This window comes from Pezoporus flaviventris, unplaced genomic scaffold, assembly GCF_033815535.1.
Source record: "Pezoporus flaviventris isolate CSIRO_AGI_PZ_B2104156 unplaced genomic scaffold, CSIRO_AGI_Pfla_v1 ptg000021l, whole genome shotgun sequence".
NCBI classification, from domain to species: domain Eukaryota; kingdom Metazoa; phylum Chordata; class Aves; order Psittaciformes; family Psittacidae; genus Pezoporus; species Pezoporus flaviventris.
The window spans coordinates 13,246,519-13,267,735 of NW_026892569.1; the positions used below are offsets into that span (position 1 = coordinate 13,246,519).

Below are 21,217 nucleotides of genomic sequence, written 5' to 3' on the forward strand. Positions count from 1 at the left end.
GACTGTTGGAGGATCCAGTACAATATTTAAATAATGTAATTTACTAATACTGTTAAAATTTCATATTAAAAGGCCAATTAACCTATGTGTAGTAATTGTCTGTTTCTACATACGCTCTCTAATTAATATTTGCTAGCTGTTTCAGTCTCTACACAGATGGCATTTTCTAGTAGTTCTTCACTATTTTCATAGAATACAGCTTTAGACAAGTTTGTGAATAACTACAAGCTAAATTATCAGATTTTTTTTTTTTTTTGTTTTCTGCTTTTTCTCTTTGACAACTTCATTTTCATGCAGCTTTATTGTTGCTAATACTAATTCCCACTTCTGCTGGTAATACCTGTTCCCTGAACAATTGGTCCTGGCTCTTCAGAGTGGTCAAAACTAGACTGTTACCTCTCCTGGAATCGTTAAGCCCTCTTACAAACCATGCTGTTTATCCTTCTAAGTAACAAGCAAAGTATTGTCCTGAATTCCTGAAGGAATCCGAAGATAATGCTTAGAAAGTAACTCTTCTGTGACAGCTCAAATATAAAATAGCTTGTCTGTGGTCTTAAGCATTTGTATACCAATTAGAAATTGCACATTAACAGTGTGCAAACCATCCTCACATGTAAAAACACTTACTTGGCAGGCCTGTTGACTTTCTCTTGTAAACTGAAGAAGCTGTGGGATTTATGGAATTACCCAAAGTGCTATGGCTTTGTTTTTATCATGTGACAAAGTGAGCCAATAAACTAGTCATTTTGCTTCTCCTGCTCTGGTTTCTCAAACTGTTACTGGTTTGTTAGTTATTAAAATACTTATTTTCTGGGAAAATCTTGAAGTGCTTTCCATGTTGCCGGGTGAGAACGCCTCAAAGTGAGAGCTCTTTCCTTTATTTCTCTTGTCTGTTAACCAAGGGGCAGCCTCTTAATTAGGTCATATGCAAAGGAGAAAATACCCGCTCTGTCACACAGGAGCAACCTCACTCACTTTACAAGATCAGCAAAAGATACCCACGCTTACGTGTTCCAGGGATCTGATCAGGTGGTGTGTTACTTGAACTAATGTGCTGTTTGAGAGACCTGAAAATGAAGATGCCACTTGAGAGCTGCTTGTCCCAGAATACTGTAAAATAGAGACAGCTTCTGAGTTATATACATGCTAGTATGTAAGTCAAGTCAAACTCTTTAATGCGCTTGGTAGCAATGGTATACTTCACCACCCCACCCCCCCTTTTTTTTTTTTTTAATTAACTCTGTGACACTTAGTGGGAAAGCATTTTCCCTGAAAGAATCCTAAGATGCTTCCTCTGGTCATTTTTCTTTTGCCCAGTGGTTTATTTTCGCTTCTATTGGGTATGTCCTGTTGTTTGTGCATCTCTGATTTGCACTGGCTTCCTTTTTTGGACCAAATCTGTTTCTTTGTTTTTCAGACTATGTTCTCCCCTGAAGGCTAACCATGTACTAGTGGATGCCATAATACACATTTCCACTTAGGCATACAAACAAAACCTAAACCAGACCACAGGAGTAAAGGTTTTTGTGACCTTACTTTTGAAAATTGGATGCTTTATGAGTTAGCACAAACTGTTCTCAAGTCTAGTTAAGATGCTAGATAAGTTGATCCTCTTAACCGTGTGCTTAAAACAGAAGTTGCCATTATAGATGTAGAATTCAGAACGTTAAGTTTTACAAATCCGTTTTCTCTTGTGTTGTGCTTTTGCAGCTGGTGCTGGAGCACCTTACCCAATCAGCCAGCCCCCTTACAACCCTGCTTATGTGGATCCTCAGAAGCTCACCTATTGAGAAGGTCATCTACTCTCTTCTGCATGCAAAACTCTTAAAAGTATAATTCGTGCTGTTTACACCGTGCAACTGTCGTATGTTTTCCTGGAAGACAGCAATCCTTTGTCTCAGTAAAGTGAATGTTAATTCTGTATCTTTTTTTTAAATGCTTCAAGTATGAGGCAGTATTATTTCTCTTGCAGAAGTTGTTATTTTATACCTCAAACACAAAAAGAGATTTTGTTCTGTATACAATGGGGAAAGCGTGAAGGAAGAGAACTTCAGAAATAAGAACCATGATAACATTTGCTGTGCAATACTTTTGAAAGGAGTGGTCTAATACGAGCATTATCAAACCCCAAAGCTGAAGCACTTTTGCACGGTATTAAAATATAAAAACTTAATCTCTTGAGAAGCTACCTGATATCTGTTACATATGTCCTGCCTGTTTTGAAGCTATTGTTGTTAGGTAAGATACCATGTAATACTTTTCCCATTCAAAAGGGAGTGTTCCTCTTTTGAAACACAATTTCCTTCTGTAACCCATAGCAAACCACCTGTAATTCTGTGGCCTAGTTTCATTTTGCTGTGATAAATAGCATGAGTTGATGATTTCCTTGTTTTCTTTCTGAATTTTAAGGCTTAAAAACTGTGCCTTCACTGGGCGTTTTTCTCAGGCCATTTTAATTTAGTGCTAGAAATTAACAACAAAACCAAACTACCTGCCACTTAGTAGAAAAAGTAGATCAAAAGCTGACAACCTGAGACTTCTTCATTAAAATTATTGGATGAGTATTTGTTGGATGTCAAAGTATTATTGGACAAGGTTACTTGTCATCTGTTGTTGATGAGTTTGGAAGACAAATTAGCTCCTTAATAATATGCTAAACAGAAGTACCTGCCAGTGTTTAGTACTGCCTCATCGTAACGGAGGAATTTATTTTACAGGTGTTTTTAAATGCTTGGGGCTTGTCACTGACTGTCTCTAGTGGGAACTGCAGATGGCAGGAACCTCAGAATGACAGATCTGCATTTGAATAATAATGGGAAAGGAGGGTAAGAAATCCCAGTCCAGCACACAGTAGAAATTAAACCTCCATTTTGACTTCACCATTCTCATAAAGCTGAGCAGAAAATAAGAAGTCAAGGAAATGGAAGAGTGGTGGGACCTTGCCACAACGAGGTTAACATTTTCAAGAAGGTGATGCTTGCAGTTATGAAATGTCTTGAGGCATCCTTATGACTATTACTAGTGGTTGCAAGGCTTTTGGTTCTATGCACCTTGTATTGATCAAATGAATCATGATTTCTTTTTAGTGTCCTCTACAATTTTATCTTTTCTAACATTGGAACACAAGTTGTTATTCCTCAGTAGAGCTGTCTGGCCCGTTGTATGTATCCCTATGACATAATTAGTAAAATAACTTTGATCTATCTCAGACACTGACTTTTATTTTTTTAGAGGCTGTTGAGCCATTTGTCCTGTGGTTCTACATTTGGGGTATATTACTGCTTGAAAATCATCAATGGTGGTGTTGCTTTACCTCATACGATGAATGAAAACTGCTGCAGTCAAAGGCAGCTTTATTTCTCTTCCTGATTTTTGAAGTCTGTTTCTGGGTTATTCCAGTTCTGTTTTTCTAGAAAGTCTTCAGGGCATTTCAGAAGAAACTTGTAGAAAGCTTTTAGCATTGGGATTCTTGAAAGCCTGTGTCCCCTGTTGAGTGTTGAAGTTAATAGCTTGAAATGGTGCCAGGAGGCACTTGCAGAGCATGCATGCCCTTTATCAGTGTGTTCCTCCTCTTTCTTCCCTCATGAGAAACTGGGTGATGCTTCAGTACACTGTTTGAAGTTATGTGAGAAGCAGAAATGCACAGTGTCTCCTATATGGGGGATTAAGAGTTTCCCTAGAAATCTGGAATTTTTATGTGTGGGAGGGCACTGAATAACTGCAGAAACAATTCCCTTGCTAGATCATACCCCTGCGTGTCTATTCCTATAGAAGGAGGGCAGAGACCATTCCAGCACCTTTGTTAGCCAGCTGCCTGGATGAAGTTTGGCCAGAGAGCACAGCTGCCACGTAGCTCTTGGAGCACAGGTACAATGTTCTAGTGTTTGGCTTCATGAGATAGTTACTCCACACTGCTCTTCCTTTCCTCCAGATGATGTGAAAAGCATGCAGTTCGTGGCAGTGTAAATAAGGTTTTTTTTTCGTTATGAAAAAAAAATCTGCAATGTCATGAGAAATTGGCTCAGCCATCTGCCACCATCCCTAAGAAAGAGAGAGGAGGAAAGTAAAGTGGCAACAGTAATAGAGGTCCCTGAATCTAAAGTTTTGGTGTACATGTTGTACAGACCAAATCAATCGCCTTGAGCACCACTGTATGTGGAGTGGTGGGAGGGGATGAGGTGAAGTAGCCTGAAAAATTTACACCTTTAGTGAACACATGCTAATGAAAACTACATGCAGGTGAAGAGATGAATTGTTAATATACAAGGAACTACCAGTTACAAAATTTGTTGAAATAAGAGAAAATAGTCCACTTAACTCATAATTGGAGCACTTTGTCAGTTCTTTCCTTACTGTTAGTGTATTAATCATCATTAACAATAAGGGATAAACCCAAATTTTATGTAGTTGTTGCTATGCATCCTGTTTAAACTTGTTTTCATACAGTTAAGAGAATAAGATGGTTATAGAAAAGATGGAGAAGTTGATCCATAAACTTTTAGTTTAAGCACTACTGATGTATCAGTCCATGTAGCTATTGCTTTCATGTCAGACTAGTTATCCATAGTGCCATAGAGGAGGGGGAACGGAATTAAGATGTTCTATGTTGAAAGAGTATATGTGGGGGTTTTGTATATTTGGGTTTTTTTTTTATTTTTGTTTTTCTTTGGGGGGGGTAATTCTTTAAGTGCCTTTGTTTCAGAACTGCTTTGTGAAATTAAATACAGTAATTACGTTGTACTGAATTTACTAGATAATCACTGTTGATTCTGTTACATACTGTAACCTAGCTTTGTATTTTGTTTGTAGTTTAAAAGTAAGTTTTCAAAAGTAATGGCATAAACTCTATATGCCTTTGTAATAAATGCAGTCTTTTAAGTATATTCTATCAATTCTGGTTTTTTAGCCTCAATTTGAGTATTATTTAGGAGTGTATCTGCAAAGCTACACTTCATTGTGTTTGACAGCTAGTGTTACCAAGTATACTTTCAGTAACCTTATATCATGAATATCACTTTTGCTAGTGGAGACTGAAGCCTAATTGAATTTTCAATAGTTCTGAAAAAAATTCTTATGAAAGATTGCATTCATGCCCCTGACTCATTAGTCTTCCACTTTAAGATATTATATACACATTATTCAGTAGTTAAAATAACTTGCTGTTTTAATAGTCTAGCACAGGCTAAACTTTCTTAAGCAGTAGTTCACACAAGTGGGATTAATGTGAATAAACCCAATTCTGGTCAGACGTTGCATGCTGCATGATGAGGTATTTTGTATTTGTCTTATTACACCTTGGTTTATAAAAAGGTATTTTGAGGCCTGACCTGACACAAACCAGTTTTCTCTGAAAGTCTGCTTTGACTGAGAGGTGGACTAGATGATCTACAGAGGCCCCTTACAATCTCTACTTTTCAATGATTCTATGAGTTGTAGAAAATAAGGCGTTACCTTATTAAGGTAACGCCTTAATAAGGTGCAAATTCCCTAAATATTTTAGTCCATGATGCATCATTTACTGTATTCTGTATCTAGTTTTAGTAGAAATAAACTGCTGTGTGTTTGAATCCATGCAGTACCTCAGGTCCTTGGATCACCACGGGAAGATGCTTAGCAACACAGATACCTTTTCCTGTGCTACAACTGGTCAAGGGCTACTGTCTGTAGGTCTTAAAATACATGTCAGGAAGGCTGTTGTCCTCCTTTTTGCATAAAGTTGCCTGAGAAATGGTGACTGCTTTCTTCATCCAGCTTCTGCCTGGCTTTAGTCCTGTCTCCTCAGTTCCTGGAGGAGGAAAGTGCTTAGCAGAATAGGAGCTGGAGTTGCCATCCCCATGGGCAAGAAAATAGGTGGCTGCTACTGACTGAGGAATGTGATAATCATGCATAGAACACGACTTGTGTTGTTGCTCAATACTTCATTATTCAGCCCTGTAGCTGTGCTTGATGCCTGAGTAAATTCCTCAGTTAAGAGAGGCACAGCTTACCTGTAACATGTTGGGAAAATGCCTACTGGCCTTGAAAAAAAGAGCTACTATGCTGTGGATTGTTCAAGGAGTGTCTGATAAGAACAGTCCGAGTTCTGTTGTTTTTAGGTCATGAAGATAGCAAACCAGTAGTCCCATAATCTGTAAAAATGCTTTGGGTTTTTCAGGGGATGATCAACTGTTGCATATGCTATCGGGTCTCTTTAATGCCAAGAAAAAGTTGAAAGAGAATGTAAAAAGGGAAGAATTACTGAAGGTCAGTATAATCTTGCAATAATCCTGACAAAAGATTGGTCTCTGTAAATGGCTTTACAAATAATGAATTATGGCAGCTCTGTATGCATACCTGTCTGCCCATTCTCTTGAGGAGTGCAGCCTAGTTTTTCCTTAAGAGCATGAACTTTTCAGTTACAGAAAATGCCTTGATTTTTAAAAGCTATGGTTTAATTTTGTACTATGATGTTGTTATAATTTCTACTGGTGACAGTGTGTAGGGATTTGTGTGTTTGTATATAGTGTTGTGTATAGTGGTTGTATATAGCCTAGGCTATACCACTTTGAAGTCAAAAGTGGAAATAAGGTAAGTGTAGATGTACTGGTTAGGGTGTTGTCTGTTAAAGAGTGGGTGGATGGGAGGGGATGCAGTGTCAGAAGGGAAAAGCTAGGGGTATTTTCCTAGCATTTTTTCCCACATGTAACACTTCTGTCTGTATGAAGCTTAGCAGTAATACACTTCTCCCTTTTACCAAGCTGCAATATACATGCCCTTTAGATGAGGTTGGGAATTTCTGAAACCAAGTTTTTATAACTGGATTGCTTCAACACTTTGGGATTCCTCAGCTGGTTTTTGTGGTGGTCCACTCACCCAATAAACAGGTTTAAATGCATGTTATCACCATAAACTCAAATTATGTACAGAGAAATTAGACGGTGAGAAAAGCATAGAACAGCTGAAAGGTGATGGCAAATCACTGAATTTTGGGATATAGTAACTATACGTTTTAAGTTTGCCACTAACAGCAGGCTGCCAGATCTGCTTTACCCCTGCTTGTGTTCATAGGGCTATTTTTAAAGAATTACCTTCATTTTGGGTTTCAGGAAGGAAGGGGCTTTTACCTGACATTCTCAAGCTCTTCTGTCTAATCCTGAAGTCCAGGAAATGCTGTGGGTTTTGGTTGGGTTTTTTGGGGGCGGAATGATGTGTGTTTGTTTTTTTAAAAAGTGAACAAGGCAAATGGGTTTATGTCACACTGAAACTTTTGTAGCATGTCTTGTCCAGTGCCCTGGTGGCACTTCTAGGGTTATTCCCATGCAAGCACACAAACTTAGAAGGCTTTGCTGTTATGTGCCTGAACATCCATCCTTGCTGCAGTTAAGCAGGAAAATGGCAGTTCTCCAGGCTGCTACAAGGGGCTTGAAACCTGTTCCTGAGAAGTAGTTGGCAGTTCGTGCTGTACAGAAACAAGTACGATATGCCTGGGGGAGCTCTGCGAGCTGTTGCTCAAAGGGAAGGAGGTTTAGCCCTAGGCTGTGTTGTGGGAGGAAGGAGTGAAGTTTTATACCTAGGAGCTCTGGCCCTTGAAAGGGTATAGCAACAGTTCTTCCTCCCATCTTCAGTGCTGTATCCCAGCCAGCGTGATGCTCCTTCATCTTCACTGTGGTGCCTATCCAGATACTACAACCAAAAATCCTGATCATTCTGGACATCCTTCTCTTGCCAAGTAAGACAGAACGCCTTCCTCAGCATTACCATCTTTCTCTTCTACCAGGACAGGTAAGTTTTTAAAACAGCAAATTCTAGTATTTTTTGTTTGGGCATCTGACCAATAGTTCTTCTTTCAGTAGCTCCATGAAATTGAGAAATTATGAACTCAGATGATCACTACAAGGCTTTGAATTTCTTGCTCAGAACTGAGCTGCCAACTAGAAGTTATTTGTAGAAAGGTTTTTAAAATCACAGTAAACTGTTTACTAATATCAACATGAAAAACCTGGAAGTCAAGCAAGAAAGTGCTACAGCTACAAATAAACAAATGTGTTCAAAATACTTTCATAAATAGAACTGGTCATAAGCCACTGAGTGGGTTTGTACAGCAAAACAGTACATTGCAGTATAATTCTTAGAGCATTCAGCTAGGTTTAGATGGCACTTAAATAATCACAACGAAGAAATGCCTTAGTTGTGCTGCATTTGAGTGCAGCCTTTAGATTATCTCTTAATAAAACAGATGACTGGATTTTCAGATTTACAGTAGCAATGATTATGATTTAGATGAGGAAGGACAGAGATCTTTGCTAGATGTTAGCTATCTGGAATCCATTCCTTGCTCTTCTGCTTCTGGCTCAGGAGGATACAATTCATCCAAAATCAGCTCTGCAAGAAAAACAAATCATGTTTCAGAGTCATTTACCTACTTTATACAGTGTAATTACATCTGGTATCTGTTTGCATTTTAAAACATACTGACTGTAGAAGGCTACAGCAAACCTTTATCAAGGTTTCATGCAAAACAGGTCTTCATATGCATTTTGTCATACAAACTTCCCCCCTCTTTAATGCCTTTTCAGGTGTTAAAGGAGAGAACTATCTTGGGCAGTCATTAAATTTATGTATTAGTGGAAAATCAGTAAATGGTACATTATTATTTTGCAACTAAGTTTAAAACTAATTTTTGTTCACTGATTTTTTTTTTTTAAGTCACTAGGACAAAAGCACGGTATTTTATGTTTGAAAGGAAGAACCCAAATGCAGACTACAGGGTTGCAGGCATATGACTGCATCACCCTCCCCAAATTCCCAAGCTGTTATGCCATTTTGGATCCTTCCCAAGCATAACCAGACAAGGTGTTTGGCAAAGTTCTAGAAAACCTTGGAATACTCTAAGCAATCAGAGTAGAGCCCATACTTGGCATACTCTTTGGCATCTCCAGAGAAATCACTGTAACTAATAGTGGCATGCTTGCATCACCTGCCTTACTTATGCAATACGTACACTGACAATGAAGGACTTATCACTCTGGCTCTTAACAAGACCAGATACCTTATCTGGTATCTTGTAGCAAACCCATCTACTGATGAAAGAGCACAAACTTCTCATCAGCTCTACAACATACATGTAAATAATGCCATGAGTGAACAAAGAAAGGGAACTGAGGTACAGGGAGAAGAGGCAATTTCACAGGAGTAGCTCTGTCTAGGAAATGGACACCAGAACAGTGCAAAGCAAGGGGCAAGTCCTGAAGGACATGGGCTAGAGAAGATTTCCGAGTAGTGGAGGAATGTTGTGGGTAGAAGAGAGAAAAGGAAGAAAGATGTTAAGGATGAGTGGAGTGGTGGGGAAACAATACAGTTGCAGGGAGAAGGTGTAATGCTATTTGGAGACTTGAAATAATGACTTTTTTTTTTTTTAGTAAGGTAATATATAGTGCAGATTGCTTTACTAAAAAGAGTTGGAGTATGGGATTTTGTTGGATCAGATAGTAGGGGCATATCTCTATGGAGAGAAGAATGAGAAAACTATTAAAGAATAGTGCAGTAGTGATTCAGTATAATGAAGATTGAGAAGCACTAGACTATGAATCAAAGGTCTGAGCAACAAACATCCATGGTATTTGGTAGGTTGTACTTGTTAAATGAGGAAAGGGACAGAAGCGGAATTTCTATTTCTGAAGCATGTAAAAAAGCCAGATTACCACTTAGGTTGTTTTACCTTCACAAGCACTCAACTTTTGAGTCTTTCTGAGAATTGCTCTTATGCCCGGCATGGCTTGGTCATATTGATGGAGAACTTCCAAACAGTGTTCATGAAACAGTTTATCTTTCTGAGATAGGCTGTGCAAGAGTAAAAGAGCATCCCGTAAAAACTGAATAATTTGTTCCTTATGTGTACACAAGCTGTTCTCAGATCTTCTAATCTTCATCCACTGTCTGTGTAACATTATAATTAGTGCCTTAACCACCTGCAAGAGAAGTGCCTCAATAAAGTTATAGTAGCTGAAAGCTTAATTCATTATGAACTTTACTAATTAAACTTCCAAATTTCAAAATACTGTCTAGCAGGCAAAAGCAAGGGTCCTAGAAGGTGGCGTCCTTTAAAGTACAGTACATTTCTCTTTCATTTTAGCTAAAAAAAAATGGACAAAAAGCTGTTTTAGCATTGAGTACCTTAAAAGTTCTCAGTAAACTCAGCCATTGTAGTGACATACCTCAAGATTACACTGGCACTCTGTACCAGGTAATAAAACTGCTGGACTGGAACTCCGCATAAACCTTGTCAGGAGTCTCACTGTCTATTACAAAAACATACAGAGTGCATTATAATGAGTACTGGAGTTCTGCAGAATTAGCAAACAAGACTGCAAATAAAGGGACGTAGACATGACATTTCATTATTAACTTCACACATTCTTGTTTTTTCTTAACAGTTGATCTGTATCCCCCCCAAAAAAATGTTCAATTTTTTTCCCTGTAAAACTTTAAAAAACATAGAATTTCCTCTGCACAGAAACTTCTTTCAATTTCCTGATGAGGAAGGCTAGTGAGGTGCACTGGGCCTTAATTTACTTCATACAAATAATGTTTACACTGAATCTAACAATGTAGGTAGGGGTATAATGAAAATGGTTGAAAATTCTTTCAAATGAGAGCAGGAGCAGAACAAGTAGTAGAACCTCAAAGAAGTCACCACTGCCAGAACAAACAGTACAAGTTTAAAAGCTATTCTTTCTATATATAAAAAAGCCAGTATTTCTACTGAATACAATTAATATAATCCTAAATTGCTAAAACTGCCTTTTCTATGTAGTAACTCGTAAGATACAGTTTAGAATTAATCAAGTCAAAATGAATTATAGATCTTGCTTCCTTTTACTCGATCTAAAAGCAAAATAAAGCTTAGTGTTGAATATTTACAGCCATCTGAGGATCTTTCTTCCTCTTTCAGTGACTTAACTGTTATGACTGATGTTCTCTTGACCAGTTACTGATTCAGTTTCAAGCAGCTACTCTTGCAAATCAGTGTAATCCCTTACTGCAAGCCAGTACTTTCTGTTCTATTTTAGTTGGAGAAAGAACTTGTTTTCAGACCATTTGTGCACTGCCCTGCTCCTCCCACTCCCCCAGCTGGAGACAGCAGGAAAAAGCATATGAACAAGCAGCAGAGGTTGGTTACCTCTTGTTCCAGCTGAAGCCAAAGCATTTCAGATGCTGATTTATCTGGTCTTGATGTAATATACATGTACAGGGCAAGAAGAAGGCAGGTGTCTAAAACAGAGATAACTTTGTAACTAGTCAACTGTGTGACAAAACTAAATTTTATCCTAAACAAGACAACATTTCAGAAAATACATGAAGTGCTATGCTGGGACTTGTGATACAGGCTCAACTTCTTGCTTAAATTCAGACATCTTAAGCGGTGCTGAAGAAATCAGTATCCCTAAACTCTATAAATGCGTTTGTGGTAATACAGACCTTCATTCATAAGGAATTGGACAAAAACTACTTGTCATGAAGATTACTGGAATCCCTAATCTCGGTGGTATCATGCATGCAGATAAATTTCAAAACTCCTTCAAAAGCCTTTTTTTTCCCCCCTCATCAACATTAAATATTAATCTGGAAAGTAGTTTTAAAAATTGACATGGGTATAAAAGCACTGTATGGCTTTTAACACTTTGGAGCGAGGCCTGTTTGCACTGCTTTTAGTCATGCTAACTACTGTTCACCTGGTAAGTTATCTGTGTAATGAAGTCTTTTACCTGAATGAGAACAAAGTTGAACAATCAGTGTATGGTGTTGAGCAAGAATAGACAACAGTCTCACGGTCAAAAGGACAGCAGGCAAAGGGGTCTCTGGACACAGACAATGGAGCAGTATCTGGCTACTCAGTAACTGCTGAAAACTTCAAAAGAAAACAAGAGTTGGAAATGGGAAATGCACTGACAGGTTGAAAAGACACTATTTCTTGTACACATCATCAGAATGTGTGCCTTTTCAGCCATTCAAAACATACCTGATCCCAATTTGTGTGTCATACATAAAATGTATACTGAAAACCATGTTCAGTTACATTTGGCAGTCATTCTGCAATTGATACTATGGTTGTGTATATCAGATCATTAGCAAATTAAATGTCTCACTTTTGAGAGTGGCATTTTACCTACCAGAATGAGACCATGTGCTTTCATTCCTTATGCGTCTCCCAGCAATCTTGAAAAACCCAAAATGAATGTTACAGATACTCTGATCAACTGCATATGGCCTTAAGAAGTTTTCTGACTTTCAGGTGATGGCTATGCAATGAGGCAACAGATCTGCTTCATATAAATGTCATCAGCAAATCTTGTTACAGATCATGGGTAATGTTATCATATTCATTAGCAGCAAAGGCAGTAGAAAGATCCTCAACTGCTTCTCAAAGGTGATCTGAAAATTCTCTTGTACATATCAAAACTTCTGCTGTCATCTGTACAAATTACTTTCAACAGGGAATAAAAATTGCTAGACAGCAGTCTGAAATAATTGTAAACCTATTGCTGACTTACATTATTAGCAAGTCCATTGTTGCATTTTCAGCTAATTTCACCAAAACCTTTAGGCTTTGCTTCAGTATCCTGTCAGTCTGGGAGCCTTTTGCAGCAGAAAAAGCTAAAACCTGAAGCAGCTTTTTAAATAAGGAATGTTGAGGTTGATCATTATTGGGAGCATCCTGTGGAGCTACAGGCAGCCCTCCTTGTGTCCTGGTATCTTCTTTATCATCACACTGGTTATCATGCAACACCTTTTTGTCCATCTTGGAAACCTGTTCATCTCCAGCAGCAGCACTTTCTTCCGCTTCAGTAGATAGCAACAAGTGGACTACATCCCAGCTATACAATGCCAAATAATAAAGAATACCCAGTGATATAACTGTAGTTTCTTCAAGAGGCAACCTGAAGTCCTCCTTACTTGACACCATATTTGTGTTGGCTCTGGAAGAAGCAGCTGAATGGTTTCCACAAGAACCATTTACTGGCTTGTCTGCCAGTTGTACTGCTTGACAGTATGCACCAATATGGTGTTCTACCAAGGGCAAGAGGTGCACAGCACCTCGGATCTTGCAGTGTGTGACATGCAACTCTGTCTGGCTTTCTGTTTGGCCTCCTTCAGATAATCCTCCATCCATAGCAATCAAGTTCAATCCTGTTACAGCAAGGTTTTGAGCTTCTTGCAAGGATCCACGACCAGCAATTTCTTCTTGAGTTGTCCTGCTGCTGGGTAGGTGTGTGGACTTCCTATCCAAATAAAGTTGAAAAAAGGGAAAGACTTCAGAAGAAAAGGCAGAGAACATAGTTGGAATTTGAGTTACTCATATTCTGAATCAAATAATGGAAAGGCGAGAGAGTAACAAGAGATGTCTTTCCAAAAGAAAATGTAAACTGGGGAAAAGAATACAAACCCAACCTACTCCTTGACACCTGGTATATAATTATTATGTATATAATGATCCATTAATTACATAATTAACCCAGTTTATCACTTAAGTGTTGTCTCTGTTTAGTATATATGATGATCATGACGTTCCAAATTGAATGGTCCAAGCAAAACAGCATGTAACAAAAGGAATGAGCTATCCTTTGTGAATAAGCATTTCTCAGTATAGAGAATGCCACTATCCTAAGAACATGTCACATGCAATTTAACAAAAATAAGTAAAACTTACGTATCCAAATAGTTGAGCTGCAATGCAGCTCCAGGTAGAGGCTCAGAGTTACTGCTAAGGAGATGGCAGAGTCCTAGTAATGACCCAGGGACAATGGGCTGTTTCATCAGTGCATTTAGTAAGATAGAACCTGAAAGGATGCACAAATAGCTTTGGAGTAGCTTTACCATGTCAACAACAGTAAAACCACGATTTTTCAAATTATTAACCTTATTTATAGTGATCTCAACCTCAAAATACCTTTTCCATTACAAATCATCTTCTCTGCAAGAGAATGATTTCCAGAAAAATGAATTTATGACTTGAAAATTAACCAAACTATACTTAGAGGTACTTTAATTACAATCCAGTATTATCAAAACAGCTCAAGCCAGGTAATTGTATATTTCAGTTATCCTGATGATTTGCTCTCCATGTTCCAGTTGAGACATTAAAATTACATGACGCAATTCTGCATTGGAAATAAAATAGTACCTTGCAGAATTCCTAGTGTTGACGGTTGTAAATGGCATTTAAAACAAAAACCAAAACAAAAGGTGCATTTTTTCTGTTTTTATACTGGTTTACAATAAAAAGTTTAATATATTAATGCTGGAAGAACTAGCCTGTAATAAGATGCCTTTTGATCTGTATCCTTCCATAAAGCAAAAACCAAACCCAGGCAAACTTTTTTCTTAAAGTAACAATATAAGAATGTTGTTGGGATACAAGATAATATAATCTGAAGTGTTTTACTGCAAAGTCACCATGTTAAACAGTGACTATCTGAACACCACTGTCTACTGTGCAGTGGCACTGTACGTAGCAGGCTTCTCAGCACAATACTGCTTAGTAGAGGCAACGAAGCTGCTCTACAGAGATGCTCACTATTTCTATATGAACAAAATTAAGTTACCTTGTGTGTTTCGTTTAGGTACAGAGTTGTAGGAACCATTTTTTCCAATAGCTTCATACTTCAGGGGTAATACTTCAGGATGGATTATCTTACTATCTAAAACAAACAGTTATTATGAGTCAGATAAGAGAACTACATTTCTTATGTATCTGTGCCTATCCTTTACCCACATTCTGTTAGCCACAGCTGTTACAGAGTAAGAAAACAGGCAGCAGATCAGTAAAAAACTGGTATAACTCAAATATGTCAAAACAATAGTAAAAGCTGTATGAAGTAGAATTGCTCCCCAAATTAAATTAGAGGAGTGAATAAAATTTCAGCTTTACTGTCAGATGTTTCAGATTGTTCAGTGCTATTGCTCTCAACTTTTGTTTTAGAAAAATCCCCAATACCTTAAGTTGAATTCCCACGAGTAGAGATTAACAGAGGCACACTGAGTGTTGTTACCATAATGAATAGTCAGGAGGCTGAATAAGTAGCAATACTAATGCTTTAAGGCTATTGTATTTTTCTTTTTGATAGAGTTCATAGTGCTGATCCAATTTAAGACTGAATACTGTAACTGACAGTAACATCTCAGATTTTTCATGACTCCTCCTCTAAGGATTAGTTGATGATACCCAAATGTTTTCCCATTTATTATTTCACATCAGAAACATGGCCCCACAATTTTGCTTCATATAATAGCAATCTTCAAATACATGAATATATTAATTTCTTAAGCTTTACTCAATTAATTTCAAGATACACCTTTGTGAGAATTACATAAAAGAGGAAATGAGTGTACTGTTTCAGTTGCTTCTTTCAATATGGCTAAGTATGTACCCTTTAAAATAAACTCCCCCTAAAGGCCAGCTTTAAAGCGAAAACCGCAAGAACACAAAAAATGTATTAGCTGACTAACAGACAAATTCAAGAAATAGGCAAATCATTTCCTGATCTTCACTAACCAAAGAGAAAAGCAGATTAACAATCTGAGTATTTCAGTTCATTGTATAATAAATGGAAGTTTTTACGATGGCCAGTAGCCACTTCCTTGTTGCCATCTTTGCATCTGGTACACAGGCATTACAGGGTGTGAATCAAAACGATCTTAATGCAAATTTCAGTCAGCTATTTCATGCCAACTGGTATAAAAAGGAAAGAAATTTAAGCAAAACCAAAATGTAACAAATACGTGTTTGTTTTTCTCTACATCAAACTTACTGAAACTGTTCAGTCACATAGTATAAAACTCCTTATCTAAGGCACAATGTTCAGATGCAGCTAAAAATGTTGCAAGTTGCATACATGTTTACCTTCCTTGATCAAAGTACTTGGGGCAATCAGATTTCCTGAAGAACACGATGGTCTAGGGGACATTTCAGCACTGAAGGATGCCTTTGTAGGAAAAGATCTTTTTCCAGGCTGCACAGAACATCCTTCTGGTATTGCTTGTATTGCAAAGTTCTTTTTAGGGCTAAAATAGAAATCAAACACTAGAATCAATCAGTATTTCTTTTCTATTTAGTTTACTAAGCAATAAACAAGGATCTGTTTGCATCGATGTTTGAAAGGTACTTCACTATTAACTCTCCGCAGGTTTGTCACAAATGCAATGAAAGCTCTTTGTGAGCAAAATCCACAGAGGTCAACAGACTTTTTAAGTTGTGTTTTTTAAAGACAATGGAGCTAAAAGTTACATGAAGAAAGAAAACCTCTTCAATAGTTTAAGCACACATATTGTAAAAAAGGAACACAAACTCATTTTCCAAAGCTCCTACCTTGGTGTTAAAACTGTCTGAATAACATGCTTATTTCTTTCACACTTCTGAAGTTGTGTTCTTAATTCACTCATTTCTGCATCTTTGAACTGCAGCTCTGACTGTAATGACAGCAACTGAAAGAGGAATTAAAAAGACAGTTTTACTGAGTAATTCAGAGGTGTCATAACTGCCAAGCAACTAGAATTACCGTAAGATTTCAAGATTACCATCTACTTACTGTGAACCCTGCACAGATCTCCATTTTTATGTATGCCAGTGCAACTAATACTACCTTAGAACCAAACACCAGAAGTTCAGGCAAGAAGCATATGACTTGTGAAGACAGAACAAGTGCCACGCAGAGCACTACTACAGTGAGGCCATTAACAGCAGAGTAAACAGGACAAAGGCAGCCACTGTCCTCTTCAGGGCTTTCAGAAAAATGACTGCAACAGGAATAGCACTCTGATCAGTTATAAAGCATGTTCTGTTGCTTTTTTTCACTTTAAAATACATTCCAATTTTAATGTTCTTGGGATTGCTTAAAAAAAAAACAACAAATAAAAGTAAATGAAAACCTCTACCACTTGAATTTTACTTTCATTTTGACAGAAGAAAACCTGCAGCAGATTCTTACAAATGCTTTCTTCTAGATGAAGGAAGCATATATAATTTGGAAATTCCACACAACTGTTCTTCCTTTGCTAGATGATCTGTCATACTAAGTCATAAAATTAGCTTCTGCATGTGACATGCAGGTAATTGACACAGTTACAAACCTTTTTGGAGAACTCTTTTTCTTTTTCACTTAAGATCTGAGATTTTTGCTGTTCCAATAGCATGTATGATCTTTTCTGTTCCTCCATAGCATACTCCATCTGCTGCATCGAGTCACGCAAAATTTTAATTTCTCCATTTTTAGTAAGAATTTCATCCTGCATTTCTTTCAGCTGCAAACAGATGCATTTCATCAGAAGATGCATATAACCAGAAGCAGGTATTTATATCATTATATGGGTCAAAAATCAGGTATATTTATACTTTCTAAAGAGAAAAATTTTCCTGTAGCCCAGTGCACAAATTCTGCAATGTTGCTTCTAATCTTTTCCTGGTTAAATCATGCTCAGCTACCGTTTTTTCTAACACAATTATAAAATGACAGCAAAGGCACATTTTCATATGCCATTGTAGCACCTGTCAGAGAGCATCCTTCTCCTTCCCCTTCTCTGTGATTATGTTCTTTTTTTTGGTAAGTATTCTACTCACATCAATAATTTATTCATTGTTTGGATGATAACAATGATAATACTTCACTAGCATGGCAGCCAACAAGCATGCTGTCCTCAGACAAGCTACCACCCCCAGACTGTATCTTCACCACATACATAGTCTCTAATACTTTCTGAACAACCATCTCACTCAGAGACAAGACTTTGGAGGGAGAATACAATTGTTACTCAGGAAAGCGTGGAGAAAGGGCAGAAATACACCTCTACCCCACTGTATAAAGTTATGGTTCACCCCCATGTTGAACGTGGCATACAGGTAGGAGCTTCCACAGTAAAGGATATAAAAGAGCTGGGAAAGATTCAGACACCAGAGGTAAGGGTGATGAAAGAATACACTATAAACTAAATACACATGTAATATTTCTGGATCAGGAACTACCTACATGAAATTTTACCAGAGGGTAAAAGACTTTTCCAGTAAAAATAAAATCATAAACTTGCTCAGGTCTTATATTCTTCTTAAGCTGTCTGCCAAAAAAAGGATGGACTTAGCGTGGGCATTTGCACCTTCTTACTTTTCTGCATCTATTTCTTCCCCATTCCATAAGGGATCATCATATAAGTAACAGAACACAATTTATAAGTCATTTTCTGACATCTTTAAGTTTCACAGAACAAGGTGCTGGCTAGGTGACAGGACAAAGGAGAACCCATTTAAGGGGAAACAGGTAAAAATGAGTATTTGATAACCCAAAATGACCAAGAAATAAAATGTTGCTCTCATATTGAATACTACTAGAGCTGTTTCTAGTACTATGCTTTTAATAGATCCATGGATTTCAAACATTACTAGTCAACAATAAGAATTAAATACTCGGAACCGAACTTATCCCACCTTTCAGTTAACCTTATAAAAAATATGTCATATTTGGAAAGGGGGGAAGAACTGCTGACCTTCTGTTTAATTTCTTCATGCTGCGTTTGCAGGACTTCGAACTGGAAGGCATCTCTCACCAGGCTATCTTCTGTACTGCTTCCTGCTGCAGAAAAAAGCCAAGATCGGTTCTGAAGCACGGATGATGTATGTATATCAGCAATGACTGAACATGTTATTATTTGCTGTTACACACCTCTGAGTATCATAAGAATTATACTGTCACTACAGATAGGTAAACCGCACGCGTCTCGTCACCACGTAACTCTGCTTTAGCGCTTGTCTATCAACCCTTAAGGAGATCACACCCGTGCTCTAGCCACACCGCCAGGCCGCACGGACACACCGACCTGGCAGCTTCCTCCCCGCTGCGGGAGCTCCGTTCCGGGGCAGCCCCGCCGCCACCCGCCGCTCGGCGCCGTTCGGTCCGAAGCCGCCCCACGCGTGTTTCGGGGGTCCGGTGGCGGCCTCCTGGGACAGCGCCTGAGAAGCCAAGATGTCGATCTCCTCCAGGTCGTCCGCCGTAAAGTCGTCACTGTCTCCGAAGAGATCTCCCGGCCCCTCGTGGCGCCCCGCCGGCCCCGCGCTCTTGGGGCGCTTGTACGGCGGGAAGCCGTTCTCCAGGGCCCCGCCAAAGCCCGCCATGGCCGGAGGGGCGGCTCCGGCCCAGCCCTCCCCGCACAGCACCGGGCCGCTCCGCTTCCGCGGCCCAAGCTGGGGCTGGGCAGCCATGGCACGGATGCACCGGGCACCGGAACCGCCGCGGACAGCGCCAACGCGCTCCACGTCGCGCGCCAATCACTGCCGGGCAGAGCTTCCCTCAGACCAATGGGAGCGCGGCAGGGACTTCAACGACTCCCGGGGGAACAAAACCGAACATCGGCGCGCAGCGATTGGCAGCGGCCACCTGCGCTGTAAGCGGCTCGCTGATTGGCCGTCCGGGAGGGTCGCGGATAGGCGCGAGCGGGGAAGTTTGTTCTGTTAGCGGCTTAGAGGGACGGGCTGCTGACGTCAGAGCGTTAGACGGTGATGTCATATCCCGTCGCGTTGAGGGGGTGGCCTGCTGACGTAACGCTGAGCTGCGGCGTGGCGGCACCTGGGCCTCGTGTAGCCATCACTGGCGTCATGACAGCGTGAACTCCCCCCCGCCTCCCTGGTGAGGCCACGTCTGGAGAACTGTGTCCAGTGCTGGGCTCCTTGGTACAAGACAGACAAGGAGCTGCTGGAGAGGGTCCATTGGAGGCCACAAGGGTGGTGAGGGGTCCGGAGCATCTCTCCCATGAGGAGAGATCTCAGGAGCTGGGCCTGGTTAGGCTAGAGGAGAGCAGACTGGGAGGAGATCTTATTAATGCAGATCAGTATCTCAAAAGTGGGTGCCAGGAGGATGATGTCAGACTTTGAAGTGGTGCCCAGCAACAGGACGAGGAGCTGTGGCCATAAACTGAAGCACAAGAACTTTCACCTCAATATGAGGAAGAACTTCTTGACCTTGAGGGTGGCAGAGCACTGGCACAGGCTACCCAGGGGGGTTGTAGAGTGTCCCTCTCTCAAGACATTCGACATGTTCCTGTGTAACCTGCTCTGGGTGGCCCTGCCTTGTCAGGGGGTTGGACTGGATGATCTCCAAAGTGCCTTCCAACCCTAATGATTCTGTGGTCCTGTGATCGCTCAGCAAGGCCAGGTTAGTGATGTCATGAGCAGAACCTGCTGGGCAGGGTTGTCAGGCTGCTGGGTGCCTACCTCCCCAGCAGAGATTCACAGAAAACCCCTGCAGACACCTCTTCTTGTGCTGGCAGTCATCGCTGCTCCTTCCTCCTTGCATGGGCTTCCTCTGGCAGCTGTGGTGGGACAGGAGGCTGCAGACATGCAGGTGGTTTTGTTTATTCCCCAGGGGAATGTGAGACACGAGACTGTAAGGAAAGGAAATTACTCCAACTCAGCCAACTCAACACTTACAGAAACCAGGAAGTACTCTAATGTTCTGTTGCAGACTCAAAGGGGTGTTGTCATTCTCTTTTTTTTTTTTTTAAATTGCATTAATTGCTCTAATAGAAGACCACTCCTAATCTAATACTTGAGTCTTTAGAACAGCCCATTACAAAAATAAAGCATTACCCCCTGTGAGCTCCCAGCTATGTTGGTAAACTTTTCAAGTTTAAACTAGACAATAGCCTTGCAGCACATTTTAAAAACAGGGTTAATAACAATTTTCAGTGCTATAAATCAGTTTACAAATCCCCTGGTGGTCTTTGAGAAACAATGTGCTGTTAGTATATTTCCAAAGCTTTCACAGAATTCTGATTTCTCTTGTTCATTTCTCTGTTTCCCTCTATATGCAGAAAAGCTTAAATAATGACTAGACTGTAGTTTGCTTTATCAATGCACTGCTCTGGCATAAGCAGCGGTAGCCTCTGATAAGCCAGTGAAGCCAAAAGAAATCCCTGAGGGTCAATGCTCTCAGCTGTGCTGGCTCATCCCACCTTCTCTGCTAGAGTGACAGCAGGTGATCCCTCTGAACTTCAGCAGGTGGGATTGCTGCATCTCATCAGGATAAAAGGGGCAGTTTCCTAGAGCACACCACTCGTATCACTTTAGTTCTGAGGTATTAACTTAAGGATTTCTTTTTGTTTTTCTAAGAAGTTATATTTTTATTAATTTCTATACCAAGCTTGGAAAGTTATGGAGCGATTTGATGCTTACATCATTGGTGGTACCATTATTTATATT

General features: G+C 39.6%; 2 protein-coding genes across 7 annotated transcripts in view; one reads left to right on the forward strand and one right to left on the reverse strand.

Annotated features, from left to right (window-relative positions):
• The window catches only part of SHISA5 (shisa family member 5), a 32,570-nt gene extending 27,687 nt beyond the window's left edge, over positions 1-4,883 (forward strand). For all 4 annotated transcript variants that reach the window (XM_061456181.1, XM_061456180.1, XM_061456183.1 and 1 more), the window contains exon 4: positions 1,711-4,883. In XM_061456181.1, coding sequence (XP_061312165.1) covers positions 1,711-1,790 — 80 coding nt within the window. In that variant the 3' untranslated portion in view covers positions 1,791-4,883. The remainder of the gene's footprint in view (positions 1-1,710) is intronic.
• Positions 4,884-7,932: 3,049 nt separating this feature from the next.
• ATRIP (ATR interacting protein) lies at positions 7,933-19,258 on the reverse strand. 3 transcript variants are annotated; one of them, XM_061456186.1, is made up of 13 exons: positions 18,841-19,258; positions 18,511-18,593; positions 17,107-17,277; positions 16,346-16,461; positions 15,881-16,041; positions 14,583-14,678; positions 13,688-13,817; positions 12,531-13,259; positions 11,745-11,887; positions 11,159-11,250; positions 10,194-10,277; positions 9,698-9,947; positions 7,933-8,361 (listed from the first exon to the last, which is right to left on the reverse strand). In XM_061456186.1, exons 1-13 carry the CDS (start codon positions 19,220-19,222, stop codon positions 8,294-8,296), a joined length of 2,505 nt encoding a protein of 834 aa, XP_061312170.1. In that variant the 5' UTR covers positions 19,223-19,258; the 3' UTR covers positions 7,933-8,293. The 3 variants fall into 3 exon arrangements, with proteins under 3 accessions (XP_061312170.1, XP_061312169.1, XP_061312171.1); XM_061456185.1 differs by having other exon boundaries at positions 18,511-18,596; XM_061456187.1 differs by lacking the exon at positions 10,194-10,277 and having other exon boundaries at positions 18,511-18,596.
• Between the last annotated feature and the right edge of the window lie 1,959 nt (positions 19,259-21,217).

Excerpts from the sequence above, each read along its gene's own strand:
- ATRIP (XM_061456185.1), bottom strand. The coding sequence starts at position 19,222 with ATGGCTGCCCAGCCCCAGCTTGGGCCGCGGAAGCGGAGCGGCCCGGTG. Across the intron at positions 17,278-18,510 it reads ATGAAGAAATTAAACAGAAG|CTGAAAGAAATGCAGGATGA; the intron begins GTCAGCAGTTCT and ends ATCTGTTTGCAG. Across the intron at positions 16,042-16,345 it reads CAGACAGTTTTAACACCAAG|CCCTAAAAAGAACTTTGCAA; the intron begins GTAGGAGCTTTG and ends TTTCTATTTTAG.